The sequence below is a fragment of the Erpetoichthys calabaricus genome, chromosome 8 (assembly GCF_900747795.2).
Source record: "Erpetoichthys calabaricus chromosome 8, fErpCal1.3, whole genome shotgun sequence".
NCBI classification, from domain to species: Eukaryota; Metazoa; Chordata; class Cladistia; order Polypteriformes; family Polypteridae; genus Erpetoichthys; species Erpetoichthys calabaricus.
The window spans coordinates 73550410-73567390 of record NC_041401.2 but is presented as its reverse complement, the minus strand read 5'-3'; the positions used below and the strand labels follow the sequence as shown (position 1 = coordinate 73567390).

The 16981-nt window shown below is 37.3% G+C and overlaps 1 protein-coding gene across 2 annotated transcripts in view; it reads left to right on the top strand.

The window, feature by feature from the left end:
* The window catches only part of dhx40 (DEAH (Asp-Glu-Ala-His) box polypeptide 40), a 44824-nt gene that overhangs the window by 26812 nt on the left and 1031 nt on the right, over nt 1-16981 (top strand). For both annotated transcript variants that reach the window (XM_051931313.1, XM_028806802.2), the window contains exons 8-17: nt 2734-2833; nt 2936-3022; nt 3535-3717; nt 6009-6089; nt 9763-9920; nt 12041-12155; nt 12297-12405; nt 15911-16005; nt 16082-16151; nt 16693-16915. In XM_051931313.1, coding sequence (XP_051787273.1) covers nt 2734-2833; nt 2936-3022; nt 3535-3717; nt 6009-6089; nt 9763-9920; nt 12041-12155; nt 12297-12405; nt 15911-16005; nt 16082-16151; nt 16693-16915 — 1221 coding nt within the window. The remainder of the gene's footprint in view (nt 1-2733; nt 2834-2935; nt 3023-3534; nt 3718-6008; nt 6090-9762; nt 9921-12040; nt 12156-12296; nt 12406-15910; nt 16006-16081; nt 16152-16692; nt 16916-16981) is intronic.

Here is a 16981-nt window from a genome sequence, read left to right as displayed (position 1 = left end):
CCCAATAGTGCCATTCATGTGAATGGGCTAGCAACATTTTATGCGGACAGGGGCCATGCTCTTAGTAGTAGGTCTCGGGGAGGAGATGTATGTATTTGCACTAAGAGTGAAATTGTCTCAAGCCACTGTTTAGAAGAAATAGAGTTGCTGACGCTGAAATGCAGACCATTCTACTTCCCAAGGGAATATTAACATTACTATTAACATTAGCTAATAACATTACAGCTGTATACATTCCCCCCAGTGTGAGCACAAAAGGCACACTATCCACCATGTACCAGTTTGTCACTGTGATGCAAAATACTAATGTGGACTGTATTTATATTATAGCTGGAGACTTTAAGCCAACTTCAGAACAGTTGTACCACATTCTTTCCAACATGTGGATTTTGCAACCAGGGGAGAAAACACATTACATTTACACAAACAGCAAACAGGTATTTAGGGCAGCCCCCTCCCCCACCTTGGAAATTTGGACCATGTCTATAAATGGTTATTTCACCTGATGTTCAGAAGACACTGCACTGCACAGAGTGCACGAAAAGCTGTAGGCCCTGACAACATACCAGGGTGTGTACTCAGGGAATGTGCTAAGCAACTGTGAGCCCTAACAGCTTCACTAGTGATGCCATATTGGCATCACTCCATCTGACCATGGCCCATCTGGAGAATAAGAACACAGTTGTGTGTGGGTGCTTTTAATCCAGTTAAATTCCAGTACTTGATAAGAAAACTTGACCCACTAGGCATCAACACTAGGGAATCCATTGGAGCCCGGGATTCCCAGACATTTGAAACTGCTGTAATTCCCAGGAAAATGGAAACGGCCAAGCTCGCATATATAGCGTGTAAAAGTGAAAAAATCAATCAAGAAATAACAGAGTTATAGTTGAAAATAATTAAGGTGGCGCCATTGCTGCAGCTTGCACTTCATCATACAACAGCTTTGAACAGCAACTTGAAATTGCAATGCGTCAGTCTGTTGCATCCGCATTATCTGTGCCAAGAAACTTGCCATCACAGAATGATCAGAAGAAACTGGATGCATCAGTAAAAGCTGAAATGGCGGTGTTTCAGAGCAACGGCAAGCGCGGGTGTTGTTTAGAACAAGTGTATCAGTATCTGATGACTGTGCCGCCTACTTCAGTGGAGGCAGAGCGTGCTTTCTTAGCGGCTGGCGTACTCTGCATGAAGGTGCGCTCTCGCCTGGACGACCACGCGCTGGACACGTTGTGCTTTCTACGCTCTTATTACTGCAACTAACTAGATACATGTACTTATATAACAGCAGGAACTGCTTGTAGGTAAGGTTAGTCTTTTATTTGTGTCAACATATTGCAATAGTTTTATTAAAAATAAGTGTTGGTCGTTCTAAAACTGTTCACATGTGAGATGCCTGTGCACTGTGTCATCCCCGGGAGCCTGGTATTCCCAGGAATGAAATGCGGGATTCCCGAATTCCCGGGGATGGATAAATCAGTCCGGGAATGGATACCCTAATCAACACCCTATTACACAACTGGATTTTGAACTTCCTCACAGACAGTATGTGTCAAAAAAAAAAAACATCTCCAAGACCACCACCATGAACACTGAACTCCCCCCGGGCTGTGTTCTGAGCCTTATGTTGTTCAGTTTGATGATTCATGACTGTTGTGCCTATTATAAGTCAAATAGTATCATCAAGTTTGCAGACGACACAACAGTGGTGGGCTTCATCATCAACGATGATGTCTCAGCCTACAGAGAAGAAGTGAACCAACTTGTTGTCTGGTGTGACAACAACAACATGTCAATGAATGTCAACAAGATGAAGGAGATCATTGTTGACTTCGGGAGAAAACACATGGCACATACTCTGCTTATAACCCATGACAAAACTGGAGCCAGGAAGAAGCACCAAGTTAATGGAGGTACAGATCGCAGACATGGACTACAAACACCACCTTCCTTGTCAAGCAGCACCTTTACTTTCTGTGATGGATGAAGAGAGTAAACCTCCCTCCTCCTGTCCTCACAACATTCTACAGTGATGCAATAGACAGCATATTGACCAGCAGCCTCACAGTCTGGTATGGCAGCTGCACTGTTTCGCATCAGACGTCCCTCCAGAGAGTGGTGAGGATGGCAGAGGAAATCACTGGAACCGCCCTCCCATCTATGCAAGATCTGTACTTGTCATGCTGCCTTAGGAGTGTCACCAAGATAGTCACAGACCCCACCCACCCACTCCATGAAGTGCTCAAACTTTTGCCCTCTGGGAAATGCTACCACAGCATGCGGTTCAAGGAGTTTCTTCCCACAGGCCATCAGACTACTAAACTGCATCTAACAACAAACAACATGCTGACCTATTGGGACTGTTAAATTCCTGAACATACACACAGACTTTTTGAACACATATATTCAGAATCTTTTATCTCCTAAAATGCTGTTATGTCTGTAAGTTATGTTAATGTTTTTCGTCACTTGAACATATTACAACTATTCACCAGTGTGTCTATTGGATTACATATGTTCTGTCTGTTTATGCTGTCTATTATGTCTGTCTGTTGTTTTATAACGTGCACTGATCTTTATGTTTGTGTTTGCACATGGAGCCTGGAAAAATGTAATTTCGTTCAGATGTGCACTCCTTGTTGTATGGTTTGAATTAAAATAAAGTAAATCCAATCCAAAAAATATATTCATCTTCTGTAACATTTTAAATGTTCTATCTACCTTTATTTACAGAACAGCAAAGAAAAATATTCCAACCTGCGCCACCTGGTTTAAGAAAATGTGTAGTTGCTACCAACATTGCAGCTACATCTTTAACAGTAAATGGAATTAGGTAACTTGCCATTTTCCTTTAGTTTCCTGTCATATCCAGTGGCTTGTCCCTTTATAATCATACAGACAAATCATGCTGCCATTCTTTTCTTTTTTAATTCAGATATGTTGTTGATAGTGGGTTTGTGAAACAACTAAGCTACAACTCAAGAGTTTCAATGCATATTCTGGAGGTGGTTCCCATTTCAAAGTTAGTACCATTTAATTTGTTTCTTAAATGTATGCATTTGTCTATTTCTGTGACTTAAAATGTAAAACCTGCCTTAGTTTATGCCCTTAACATTTGCATTCTGCAAACCTTTTTTTCCTATTTTATTGTTGTCCTTTTTTCTAATTATATGGCCTTTTTTGCATTGCCACAATCTGTATGTTTTACCATCTGTTGTTTAACATGAACTATATTTGTATTGTTACAAATTTTAAAACAGTTGAAAAATAACTGATACATTGTAAATACTTGAACTATTAATAAACATATAGTAATTAGATTTGTCATGAACAGTTGTTTGTAAAATAGTAATAACTGGTGGATTTTAAAGGTTTCGTTTGACATTGTTGTTTATTTTGAGAGTGACAGGTTTGCTGATAATTTGAATTAAAATAAATAAATGGATGAGGAATATTTTAGCATTACAGACCAATTAAACTTCTGAGGTGACTGAAAAACTGAACTAATACTTGTATTTTTAATGCTAAATGAAGAAGCGAGGCCCTGCAGCGAGCAGGAAGAGCAGGCAGAACATCATCTGGAAAATGCTTCTGCATCTATAGTAAGGAGTTTTGGAAAAAGTGCATGCCGGAGTTCACTGTTCCAGAAATAAGGAGAACCAGTTTGACATCTGTAATCCTCACTCTGAAATGCCTAGAAATTCATGATGTCATCAGGTAACATATGCATAACAAATATAAAATTAACTTAATCAGACTTAAATACAGTGAATTTTCAAATTATAAGTGTGCAGAAAGAAATTTTTCATTTTATAATATACAGTGGTGTGAAAAACTATTTGCCCCCTTCCTGATTTCTTATTCTTTTGCATGTTTGTCACACAAAATGTTTCTGATCATCAAACACATTTAACCATTAGTCAAATATAACACAAGTAAACACAAAATGCAGTTTTTAAATGATGGTTTTTATTATTTAGGGAGAAAAAAAATCCAAACCTACATGGCCCTGTGTGAAAAAGTAATTGCCCCCTTGTTAAAAAATAACCTAACTGTGGTGTATCACACCTGAGTTCAATTTCCGTAGCCACCCCCAGGCCTGATTACTGCCACACCTGTTTCAATCAAGAAATCACTTAAATAGGAGCTGCCTGACACAGAGAAGTAGACCAAAAGCACCTCAAAAGCTAGACATCATGCCAAGATCCAAAGAAATTCAGGAACAAATGAGAACAGAAGTAATTGAGATCTATCAGTCTGGTAAAGGTTATAAAGCCATTTCTAAAGCTTTGGGACTCCAGCGAACCACAGTGAGAGCCATTATCCACAAATGGCAAAAACATGGAACAGTGGTGAACCTTCCCAGGAGTGGCCGGCCGACCAAAATTACCCCAAGAGCGCAGAGACGACTCATCCGAGAGGTCACAAAAGACCCCAGGACAACGTCTAAAGAACTGCAGGCCTCACTTGCCTCAATTAAGGTCAGTGTTCACGACTCCACCATAAGAAAGAGACTGGGCAAAAACGGCCTGCATGGCAGATTTCCAAGACGCAAACCACTGTTAAGCAAAAAGAACATTAGGGCTCGTCTCAATTTTGCTAAGAAACATCTCAATGAATGCCAAGACTTTTGGGAAAATACCTTGTGGACTGATGAGTCAAAAGTTGAACTTTTTGGAAGGCAAATGTCCCGTTACATCTGGCGTAAAAGGAACACAGCATTTCAGAAAAAGAACATCATACCAACAGTAAAATATGGTGGTGGTAGTGTGATGGTCTGGGGTTGTTTTGCTGCTTCAGGACCTGGAAGGCTTGCTGTGATAGATGGAACCATGAATTCTACTGTCTACCAAAAAATCCTGAAGGAGAATGTCCGGCCATCTGTTCGTCAACTCAAGCTGAAGCGATCTTGGGTGCTGCAACAGGACAATGACCCAAAACACACCAGCAAATCCACCTCTGAATGGCTGAAGAAAAACAAAATGAAGACTTTGGAGTGGCCTAGTCAAAGTCCTGACCTGAATCCAATTGAGATGCTATGGCATGACCTTAAAAAGGCGGTTCATGCTAAAAAACCCTCAAATAAAGCTGAATTACAACAATTTTGCAAAGATGAGTGGGCCAAAATTCCTCCAGAGCGCTGTAAAAGACTCATTGCAAGTTATCGCAAACGCTTGATTGCAGTTATTGCTGCTAAGGGTGGCCCAACCAGTTATTAGGTTCAGGGGGCAATTACTTTTTCACACAGGGCCATGTAGGTTTGGATTTTTTTTTCTCCCTAAATAATAAAAACCACCATTTACAAACTGCATTTTGTGTTTACTTGTGTTATATTTGACTAATGGTTAAATGTGTTTGATGATCAGAAACATTTTGTGTGACAAACATGCAAAAGAATAAGAAATCAGGAAGGAGGCAAATAGTTTTTCACACCACTGTAATTAACTTATGAAAACTTATCGATTAATTTCCTTCTGTGTAGTATATCTGTATATTGTAAAATCAGTCATAATGTAGTTATTTATGAAATGGATAACATGGCATGAAACTGCACATACAAGTTGGCATTTTAAAATATTTACCCAGTGTTGGAGAAAAAAAAATAATACCAATGGATACATATTGTAATGATGCTGGTATGTGATGTAGTTTTGGGTGGGTGTAGTGGGCCTTGTGCCACCTGATGTCTTCTTCCTTTTCTGCCCTACAGTGCGGCTGCTGTATGTAAGATGTGCTCTCATCTCCCTCGTTTACTGCCTAGATATTCAACCCACTGACCATGAAAACTGATAGACTGAAAAAATGGCAAATGTATCTGTTTAAAATTAAATCTACAAGAGAATAAAGTGTGCAGAAAAGTGAAGGGAATGGAATATTTTCTGAATTCACTGTATATGTTAGCTTATGTTTAAATGCATTGGTTTTTCTTTTCATATTTTCACTATATCATATAAAATACCATTTTAGATTTTATAGGCTTTATTGAATTTCCTCTTGTTTATGTTCAGGTTCCCTTATGTGGACAAGCCAGAAGAGAGATTCATTTTGGAAGCCCTTAAACAGCTGTATCAATGTGATGCTATAGATAGGTAAATTTCACTGTTTATATTTAATTATTACTGGACATAAATGTACTCCTAATTAAGTAACAACAATGGCGACCATAAACTAAAAATTCTTTTGTGTAGGTTTTTATAAACAGTTATTTTTGGTTTGGACTTAATCAAAGTATTTCTCTTTTGTAAAGTTCACTGCCTCCCAATGGGCTCCCAATTTTAAGTTACCAAAATAATTCTTAAACTTTGGAACAGATAAAATTTTTTAAAATTATTACTAGGATTCAGTAAGTCCCAAGGTTTTCATAGTTAACGAAAACTAAAATCAAAACTGAAACTATTATTAAAAAAACATTTTCGTAAACTAAAATAAAATAATTAACAAAACCGAAATGAAAAACTAAAACTAAAAGGAACTATTAAAATATCTGGAAAGACTAACTGAAATAAAATAATAACTTACTAAAATATTTTTAGTGTTCGTTTTTGAATGAATATTCTTGCCGTTAGTCTTTAACCCTTATAAGTTTTAACTGTAAAACAGAAAGTCATCCACAACAAGCTGCACATTTTCATCCAGTGAACAGCAGCTGGTTCTGGAGGGCAAGTGTTCATACAGCATTTGCGGTGACAGAGCAAGCTGAATGCAGACGCGTAAAGCGTGTGAAATAGAAAGCAATTTACGTGCCGCCTTTCTTTGCACTTGATGTATATCAAGATGTAATTCAAACGGCTGAAATCGGAATGTGCTGGTCAACAAAGCCTTTACCATATGGACAGAAAAATCACGAGTGAGTAACCTTTCAGTTTATTTCTCAGGTGACTGCTTTTTGTTGACAGTAATTCACATGCCACTTCGCACAGGAGAAATCGTTTTTACTTTCTCATATATGAAGTATAGAGAAAGTGTAGTAATCATGAAAAAATTCGACCTCGATATTTTGATGAATCTTGGCGTTATAGACCTCCCATAGTCCAAAAGTACAGTTTTTTGGAATTGTGTGTGCGCGCGTGTGTGTGTGTAAACACGATAACTCAAAAACGCAACTAGATAGATGGATGAAATTTGGCATGTGGTTGTTAAACCACAATTGTAGATCTGTATTAACTTTTGGGCCAAATCCGTCACCCAGAAGTGGTACTTTACCTGAACACATACTTTGATTTGATTTGTTGTTGATAGTTCCTTAATGTACATAATATAAAAATATAATCATTGTCTTGCGGTTTATTTCTCAAATATCCATCCCCATAGCTGAGTATACAAGAAAGTCAAGGGGAGACCACTCCCAGTTTTTGAAAATAAAACGGCACTGATCAAGAGACTGACTAGGTCATCATACAAGATCAGCATATTGTTGCTAACCAATCACTTTTGCTTTAAAAACAAAGGTAGGTAGGCGAAGAGAACCAAGTGATGTAAAACTAGACATACTAATGGGTTTTTGTATTTATTCCTTATTTATTAATTTATCTTTTTTAGTTCATATTCACAACTCAAAATACCTGATATTGTAAAAGTAATCCATTAGCAGAATTATTTTTTAAAATATTTGTCTCCCTTTTTTCAGTGTTTTCTCTCTCTCTCAAAATAGATAGTTTAAATATCATATTCTTTTTGTTCTTAACATCAGCCTTATCATACATATTGCATACCAGGGATTTTTCCTGCCTTGCATCCAAACCTGCTAGGGTAGGCTCCAGGTTTCCTGCAGTTCTGCTCTGGATAAACCGGTTCAGATAATGTTGTATACTGTATATTGTTCTTAATCTCAGATGCTGTCTCTGTCATTTTATGCCTGTCTGTACTCCTATTACCTGCTCTTGCTCTGCTCATTATGGGTTTACTGCCCTTTATGTTGGACTGTTCAAGTCTCTCTGCCCCTAACTTTGACACGACATGCTTGTTTTTCTTTGTTTCTCTCAATACAGCTAGGTAGGGTCTGCACACTGATTCAAGTCTTAAGAGCCCTGTTCTTCCTAAGCCCCCATTATTTTCATGAGAAAATATTTTAAAAATTGTAAAATTGTTCATATTCAGTATCTAGTTTTGATTATGCTGTTTTTTGTCAGACAAGAACAAAACCAGATAGTAAACCATGTAGTGTAGTAAGCTTCCACTAACATTAAACTTGTATTCAAATCTGTTAAGTGTACTGTTCTATCTGATTGTGACACAAAACTAAACTCCGTAGGAGCTCCATGCCATAATTACTAAAACTGAAACTAATAGATATAAAAATAAAATAGAAATGTCTTTGTGAAATAAAATCTAAACTAAAACTACAAATACACAATGAAGGAAAACTAAAACTAAACTGAATTTCTAAATAAGGTCAGAAAAAATCTAGAAATAAAAACTGATATAAAAAGGCAAAACTATAATAACCTTGGTATGTATCAGTTTATAACCAATGTTTCACTTTATTTACATTTTTATTTTCGACTAAAATCAAGTTGTTGTTTGTTTTTATTTATTACTACGAGGCTCCACCCCCTGCTCGCTTCGCTCGCCCACTCCGTGGTTTGGTTTACCAGGTATACAATCTAAAGAGATTGTTATTTTCATGGGAATTGTTACATATGCATTATTTTCACTTTTACTTTAAAACTTTTGCAAAAACAATATTTGTCCTTTATTTCCAGCCCCGGGCATGGTTAAATCTCTCTCTTGCAGGACGTATAACGCTGCTTGCGTTGTGAAGGGGGTTATTTTCATGGGAATTGTTACATATGCATTATTTTCACTTTTACTTTAAAACTTTTGCAAAAACAATATTTGTCCTTTATTTCCAGCCCCGGGCGTGGTTAAATCTCTCTCTTGCAGGACGTATAACGCTGCTCGCGTTGTGAAGGGGGGGGGGGCTGAACGCACGCTAAGGAGATGTGGCTGTTGGTGAGCTGCGTGTTTTGTTTGTCGCGCTGCGTGTCGATCATTTAAAAGTCTGTACAGTTGTTGTCCTTTTGCCACTTTGTGTCTCTTCTGCTCGCGCTGTGAACGGGGGCAGGGTGTTGAACGCACGCTAAGGAGAAAGCGGTCAGATTATCTGATGGCGAGCTGTGTGTACTGCGTGTCGCTTGTCGTTGTTTTAAGAACTGGGAGCACATAAAGTGTGTCTGCCAAAAGCATTCGAACAACTGCTAGGTTAGATGTTTTAAATTGTAGGTAGGGAGCTTCGCTAAAACCACTAACCCCCCCCCCCCCCATATGCTACAGCTACTTTGCGTCTGTGCCACTCGTGTTGTGAAGGGGGGGGGGAGGGGGCTGAATGCATGCTAAAGAGAAGCGGACGGATCAGCTACTAGCTTTGTTCTGCTGATGCCGAGGTGCGTGTTCTGCTTGTCGCACTGCGCATTGATCATTTAAAAGCCTGTACAGCAGCTGTCCTTTTGTCTAACTGCCTTGTCTCGCATGACTTTAAAGTGTCTCTCGCGGGACGTCAAAGTGTCTTCCAAGAAGATTACGTCTCGTCTCCCTCGTCTCCTGCCCCAGATTTTTTTTTATAATAGACAGATGGTTAATGATACATCTTGTCAATATTTATTGTGATTTCAGATCTGAAACATTAATAAGACACTCAATAAAGAGAGAAATATGGGATATGTCCAATTCATCTTCAGAACATATTTGTTTTTATTTGTATATTTTTATAACTGGCAGGTAAGTATTTGCTTAGTGTTCAAATCTTGTTGGTTTCTATTACAGGAGAGGTCAAGTTACAACTTTAGGAAAGCTGATGATTGAATTCCCTTTGCCCCCTTCTTTAACTCGGGCACTAATTAAGGCAGCGTCATTTGGCCATGAAAGCATTCTCTTACCTTTAGCTGCCATGTTATCTGTGGAGAATGTTTTTATTCGCCCAGGTAAGTGGTAAGTGTTAAGTGTTATAGTTTAAAAAACATAGATTGAAATGTAGATGAGTGATGTTTTTGCTTTTGGAAATGTTATTGTGTTTTATTTTTCCTGTTGACTATATTGTGAACTACCAGGCACAGTGCAATATGCTTTACACACGAGTAACTCTATACAAGAGAAGTTTCTATAAAGAAAGATTAAATAAATTCGTAAGTCATATGTTTAATTCATAGTCTGCTGAAACTCTGGTTCAGCTTTCTAGCACACACACCTTGCCATTATGTTTTTATTCAGAGTATGAGTAGAATTGAACTCATTGATTTGAACTCTAAATGTTAGTTTAATTTTTTAACACCTCAAAGTGAATGAGGTACATTGTTGTCACCAGTGGCAGATCCAGTCCCAGACCCTTGTTTTATTATACCAAAGTCACAAACACTAACCTGCCTTCTGGTCTATTGCAGAATGTAAAGGAAGAGGATAGGTGGCCGGATGTCTTAGGTTAGATAGATTTTGGCTTGTGTTTTCCTGTTTACCATGAAAATATGAAACCATGAATTTTTCTTTTTTTTTTTTACTTTCAGGTTCCTTTAAAGTATTACTCTTATAACATACTAGCTGAAATACCCAGCGTTGCCCGGGAGGAAGTTAAAGTGTTTTTTTCTTTTAATTATTTGAGAAAAACATAATTAAAAAAAACACAACTTTAAACATAAAAATAAATTAACAAACAATAAAGACTCACTAATGTGCTTGTCTTGCGGTCTTGTATGTATGTTATCATCCAGCTGACACTCGAAACCGGCCAACTCTATTTAATTTGAAAAGTAACAGGGATGCGGTGGTGCACAAACATAAAGAACTTTAAAAACAAAAATAAATTAACAAACAATAAAGACACATTAATGTGCTTGTCTTGCAGTCTTGTACGTATGTTATCATCCAGTTCATGCTCGGAACCCGACAACTCTTATTTAATTTGAAAAAGCAACAGGGGCGCGGTGGTGCTCAAACATAAAGAAAGCTGGCAGTCGCCTCCAGTTCGCCCTTGTGTGTTTTTTTTTTAATTGTTTGAGAAAAACATAATAAAAAAAACACAACTTTAAGAATAAGATTAAGTTAACAAACAATAAAGACTCACTAATGTGCTTGTCTTGCAGTCTTGTATGTATGTTATCATCCAGTTGATGCTCGGAACCGGCCAACTCTATTTAATTTGAAAAGCAACGGGAGCGTGGTGGTACTCAAACATAAAGAATGCTGGGAGTCACCTCCACTTCGCCGTCTGGTGGTCGTTCCGAGTGTCAACTGGATGATAACATGCATACAAGACTGCAAGAGCACCCCCCCATCCTACCCAGTAGGGGGTGGGTTAGGGTTGATTTCACCCTGCAGTATTTTTAGTCGACTAATGAGAAACGTGTACCAAGTTTTATGAAAATTGCTACAGCCGTTCGGAAGTGATGCTGGAATATACATGCATACACACATTGACTTTTACTTATATATATATATTATGTACATGTATTGTTATTAAAAGTAGTGAAAATAGTATATATTTCCATATATTTTTGCCGGCTGATAATCAGTTTCACTGAGTTGTACAATTTTCAGTTCCTGCTGTAAACAAGTATCAACAGTTGTTTTGGGGAAGGGCTTGGTAAATAACAAACTTCAAGAGATTTTTCAGTTGGTAAATAGTTTAAATTGTTTTCATTCTGATCAATGTCTGTCAGTATCAGTCAATGAAGAAAACTACTGAATGTAGTGCAAAATAAAATGGGTTAACATCCTGCATTCTGCAGAAATCATATTACAAAGTCAAGTGAAGATGTAATAAATGGCTATACCAATTTTTGTTTGCATTGCATTGTACTTGTGATTTTTTCTTTATCTTATAGGTATTTAATGCTATGGTGACAAACATCATTGCCTTGTAAATTTCTGATAATCCCACCTTGTCTTGCAACCTTCTGTTTCACTTTTTCTCAATTAGGATGTACTGAAAGAATTTATTTTAGTCCTGCTACTATGCATCAGTTTACATACTGATATTTGAAGTGGCTAATGACCTCTGATAATAGGCACTATGTCATGACCCAGCAGACCACTGTTTTGGTTTTCTTAGGTCATCCAGACAAGCAACAGGCAGCAATTCTGAAGCATCAGGAATTGGCAACGAAGGTGGGAAGTTCAAATGACTTTGCTACACTGCTGCACATTTTTGAGGAGTGCAAAGCCAGGTGTTAACTTTCTTCTAAATCTTGTTTATATTTTTCATTTTAAGTAGTGTACTCATTTAATGAGTTATTGAAGAGGAGAAATTAAAACTAAAACATATATGTAATCAGGCATCACCTAACTTAATTATACATTTATTTTAGTGTTTCACCTTCTTCTTGGTGCCGAGACTACTTCATTCACTGGCGTGCCTTGAAGTCAGCTTTTAGTGTTGAGACACAACTTCAAGACATCCTCACACGACTTAAGAATGTGAGTGTTTTTCTTAATTTGTCTGGACGCATGGTAACGAAAGATGCTGCTTGCTGTCACAGCAAGCTGGAAAATTAAGTTTGTGACAGTTTTAGTGTGAACAAGTCTAAGGACAAAGAACTAGTAATTAAATTGAAGTTGTAGTAAAAAAGATGGAACAAACTGTAATGGTAATCTTCAAATCTGTGAATATGTAAGTGCATTTACAGTAGTTGTTTATCTTGCATTAAACATTTTCATTGTTATTGTCCCTGCTACTTAAATGTGCATCTGTAATCCTTTATGAGAGGGAACCACATTTTTACTTAATGTACAGTACTGTGCAAAAGTTTTAGGCAGGTGTGAAAAAATGCTGTAAACAAAGAATGCTTTCAGAAATATAAATAATGATTGTTTATTGTTATCAATTTACAAAATGCAAAGTGAGCGAACAAAAGAAAAATCTAAATCAAATCAATATTTGGTGTTACTACCTTTTGCCTTCAAACCAGCATCAATGCTTATAGGTACACTTGCACAAAGTCAGGGATTTTGTAGGATTATAGTCAGGTGTATGATCAACCAATTATACCAAACAGGTGCTAATGATCATTAATGTCACACGTAGGTTGAAACACAGTCAATAACTGAAACAGAAACAGCTGTGTAGGAGGCTTAAAACTGGGTGAGGAACAACCAAACTCTGCTACCAAGGTGAGGTTGTGGAAGACAGTTTCATGTCATGGCAAGATTGAGCACAGCAACAAGACACAAGGTAGTTATACTGCATCAGCAAGGTCTCTCCCAGACAAAGATTTCAAAGCAGACTGGGGTTTCAAGATGTGCTGTTCAAGCTCTTTTGAAGAAGCACAAAGAAACGGGCAACGTTGAGGATCGTAGACGCAGTGGTCGGCCAAGGAAACTTAGTGCAGCAAATGAAAGACACATCAAGCTTATTACCCTTCGAAATCGGAACATGTCCAGCAGTGCCATCAGCTCAGAACTGGCAGAAACCAGTGGGACCCAGGTACACCCATCTACTGTCCGGAGAAGTCTGGCCAGAAGTGGTCTTCATGGAAGAGTTGCAGCCAAAAAGCCATACCTCCGATGTGGAAACAAGGCCAAGCGACTCAAGTATGCACGAAAACATAGGAACTGGGGTGCAGAAAAATGGCAGCAGTCAAAATTTGAAATATTTGGCTGTAGCAGAAGGCAGTTTGTTCATCGAAGGGCTGGAGAGCGGTACAATAATGAGCGTCTGCAGACAACAGTGAAGCATGGTGGAGGTTCCTTGAACGTTTGGGGCTGCATTTCTGCAAATGGAGTTGGAGATTTGGTCAGGATTAATGGTGTTCTCAATGCTGAGAAATAGAGGCAGATACTTATCCATCATGCAATACCATCAGGGAGGCGTATGATTGGCCCCAAATTTGTTCTACAGCAGGACAATGACCCCAAACATACAGCCAAAGTCATTAAGAACTATCTTCAGTGTAAAGAAGAACAAGAAGTCCTGGAAGTGATGGTATGGCCCCCACAGAGCCCTGATCTCAACATCATCGAGTGTGTCTGGGATTACATGAAGAGACAGAAGGATGTGAGGAATCCTACATCCACAGAGGATCTGTGATTAGTTCTCCAAGATGTTTGGAACAACCTACCAGCCGAGTTCCTTCAAAAACTGGGTGCAAGTGTACCTAGAAGAATTGATGCTGTTTTGAAGGCAAAGGGTGGTCACACCAAATATTGATTTGATTTAGATTTCACTTTTGTTCATTCACTGCATTTTGTTGATTGATGAAAATAGATGATTAACACTTCTGAAAGCATTCTTTGTTTACAGCATTTTTTCACACCTGCCTAAAACTTTTGCACATTATTGTACATCTTATGTCAGTGAGTCTTTTTTTAAACACTTCAATAATCTGAGATTATAGCTATAGTAACTTGTCTTTTTGTCCCGTAATTTATTATGATAGGGTGGTGTCTTTTAGAGACAATGCATGCTAATATTGTCTCTGGCTCTCCCCAACCATTTTATAAAAGAAAGTTAATATTTAAAAAGATACAATTCCATTGTTTGCCACAGCTTATCCTAATGACTAGAATGTTTGAAAGCAGACAGTTATTTTCACATCAGTTATTAAATGAGCCCACTTGTTTTTCTTTTTTTCTGTTACTGAAGATGTGAAGGTACATGAGAGATGTTTAACGCGTGTTCATTGCAATTATGTTTTGTAATACCCTTTAAGGTTATGGTTACTAACAAAATATATTTTCTTGCATAGGACCAAATCATTTTGAAATATTTCTGAATTTCTATTGCAGTAAAGACTGAATATCTCTCATCTTTAACGTGTTTGGTGCAAGTGTTGTTGCAAAAAAAAAAAAAAACACTGTTGGGGATATATGCAAAATTGTCATTTGTGTAGTGAATAGTAGCAAATAAAAAGGAGGTTTTGTGATAGTTCTTCATTGAAATATCGATTGTCAGAGCAACACTTCCACATAGAGACTGCATAGACTAGTAGAAGTGTGGTTTCTTCCTATTGTTGTTCATAGGTTACTCACACTTTCATAACCTATTCAAACACACATTTTCAGTGACATGCTTACATATCATTGAAGAATATGATAAGTTGTGGCATTGACCTAGAAATTCCCAGTTCTGTATATTGTGTCAATAAAGCCTTTGTCTGACATTGTGATATATGATTGAATAATCAAATAAAACACACATTTTCTATGGTGCTTTGATATTTTTTTATTCACCAGTTTCTTTTGACCAAGGTTTATAAGTTATGCATTATCCCTGGGATGCCTGCCGTATGGCTATTTTATGAAAACATTTAAACATGTGCCACAGCAAGCGGCACGCAGGGTCTTTTCTTATTAACTGCCATATGTCTGTTCTTTTCTGCCATGACCAACTTGCCATTTTTAAGAGCCTTTATGACAGTGACATTTATTTAAGCTGCCTTAGCCAGCACAGGATTTCAAACTAATCTAGGTATAACTTGCAGCATGAGAGGAACATTCCTGCTGTGTGCATCCTGACTCCTCACTGTTGGCACCCGTCACACTGCTAAAATAGTGAGGTGTATCTGAATATTATGATTTGGGTGACCAATGTTACCTGCATGTAACCACTGATGAAAATAACAAGGAAATATTTTAAAGACATTATTTTAGTGATGCTAATATTGGCCCTGGCTCTCCACAACCATTTTATAAAAGAAAGTTAAGATTTAAAAAGATACAATTCCATTGTTTGCCACAGCTTACCCTAATGACTAGAATGTTTGAAAGCAGACAGTTATTTTCACAACAGTCATTAAATGAGCACACTTATTTTTCTTTTTTTTTCTATTGCTGAAGATGTGAAGGTACATGAGAGATGTTTAATGAGTGTTAATTGCAATTAAGTTTTGTGATATCCTTTAAGGTTATGGTTACTAACAAATATATTTTGTTGCATTGGACCAAATCATCATTTTTTTGGTGTTTTTTTTTCTATTCTTTAAAGAATAAAGATTTCCCAGTTGAGCAGTTTTCTGGTTCCAGAAGTGAACTGCTGCGAAGGTGCTTGTGCTCAGGATACTTCATGAATGTTGCCAGAAGGTAAAACTTTTAATGTAATTAAGTGTGTGTTTAATTGATTTTCTACAAATATCTTTAATTGTGTCATTATTAACAGATCTGCCGGCAAGGTCTTCTGCACAATGGATGGCCATGGATCAGTGGTTCACATTCATCCATCATCTACAGTAAGAGATAAATGACAAATTGTTTTGACATTATTGTGTTCAGGTTAATAAAATACTATTTTCCATTTGTATGTTTTTTAAATTTAAAGGAGGAAGGTATAATTGCATTATTAAGCAGCAGAAACACAAAAACTAACTTGTAAAAAATTACAGTCGCATTTCCTTCCCTTAGATTACATCCTGAAGTCTTGACTAATCAAAATAATAATTCGCTCTCATTTCCTTCTTACAACAGCATTTGTTTGTTTGAGTAGCATGACATTGTAATGTTGTGGTTTTTAAAAAATATATTGAGTATATTTTAAACAAAGCTGGTATCAACCTAAGATTTATAGTTTATGTGCTGAAATTATGTGTCTGTTAATTTATAGAAATACTGCTTATGGGAATGCTAAGTTAGTCTGCATAACAAATATTTTCAGGGCTTTTCTCTTTTTTTAAATTATTACAAACTGATTCTGTAGTGCATCTTATTAGCATAGTATTCCTGCATTCAGTCAAAGAATTGTGCATCTTCACTGAAATCAATATTTTCTTCTAGCTGTTTGAGCAGGAATTCCAGCTGGACTGGATTATCTTTCATGAGGTGATAGTGACCTCCAAAGTTTATGTACGCATTGTGTGCCCTATCCGCTATGAATGGGTCAAGGACTTACTGCCTAAGCTGCATGAGATTGATGTTTATGACCTGAGTAATGTAGCCAGGCATGAAATGGCAGAAGAAGAGGTGGTGAAATTGGAAATTCCAGAAAGGAAAGATTCAGGTGAGGAATAATAAAAGTGTTTTTCTTATAAGGCTTCCATACACTACTAGATGACTTTTTCTTCCT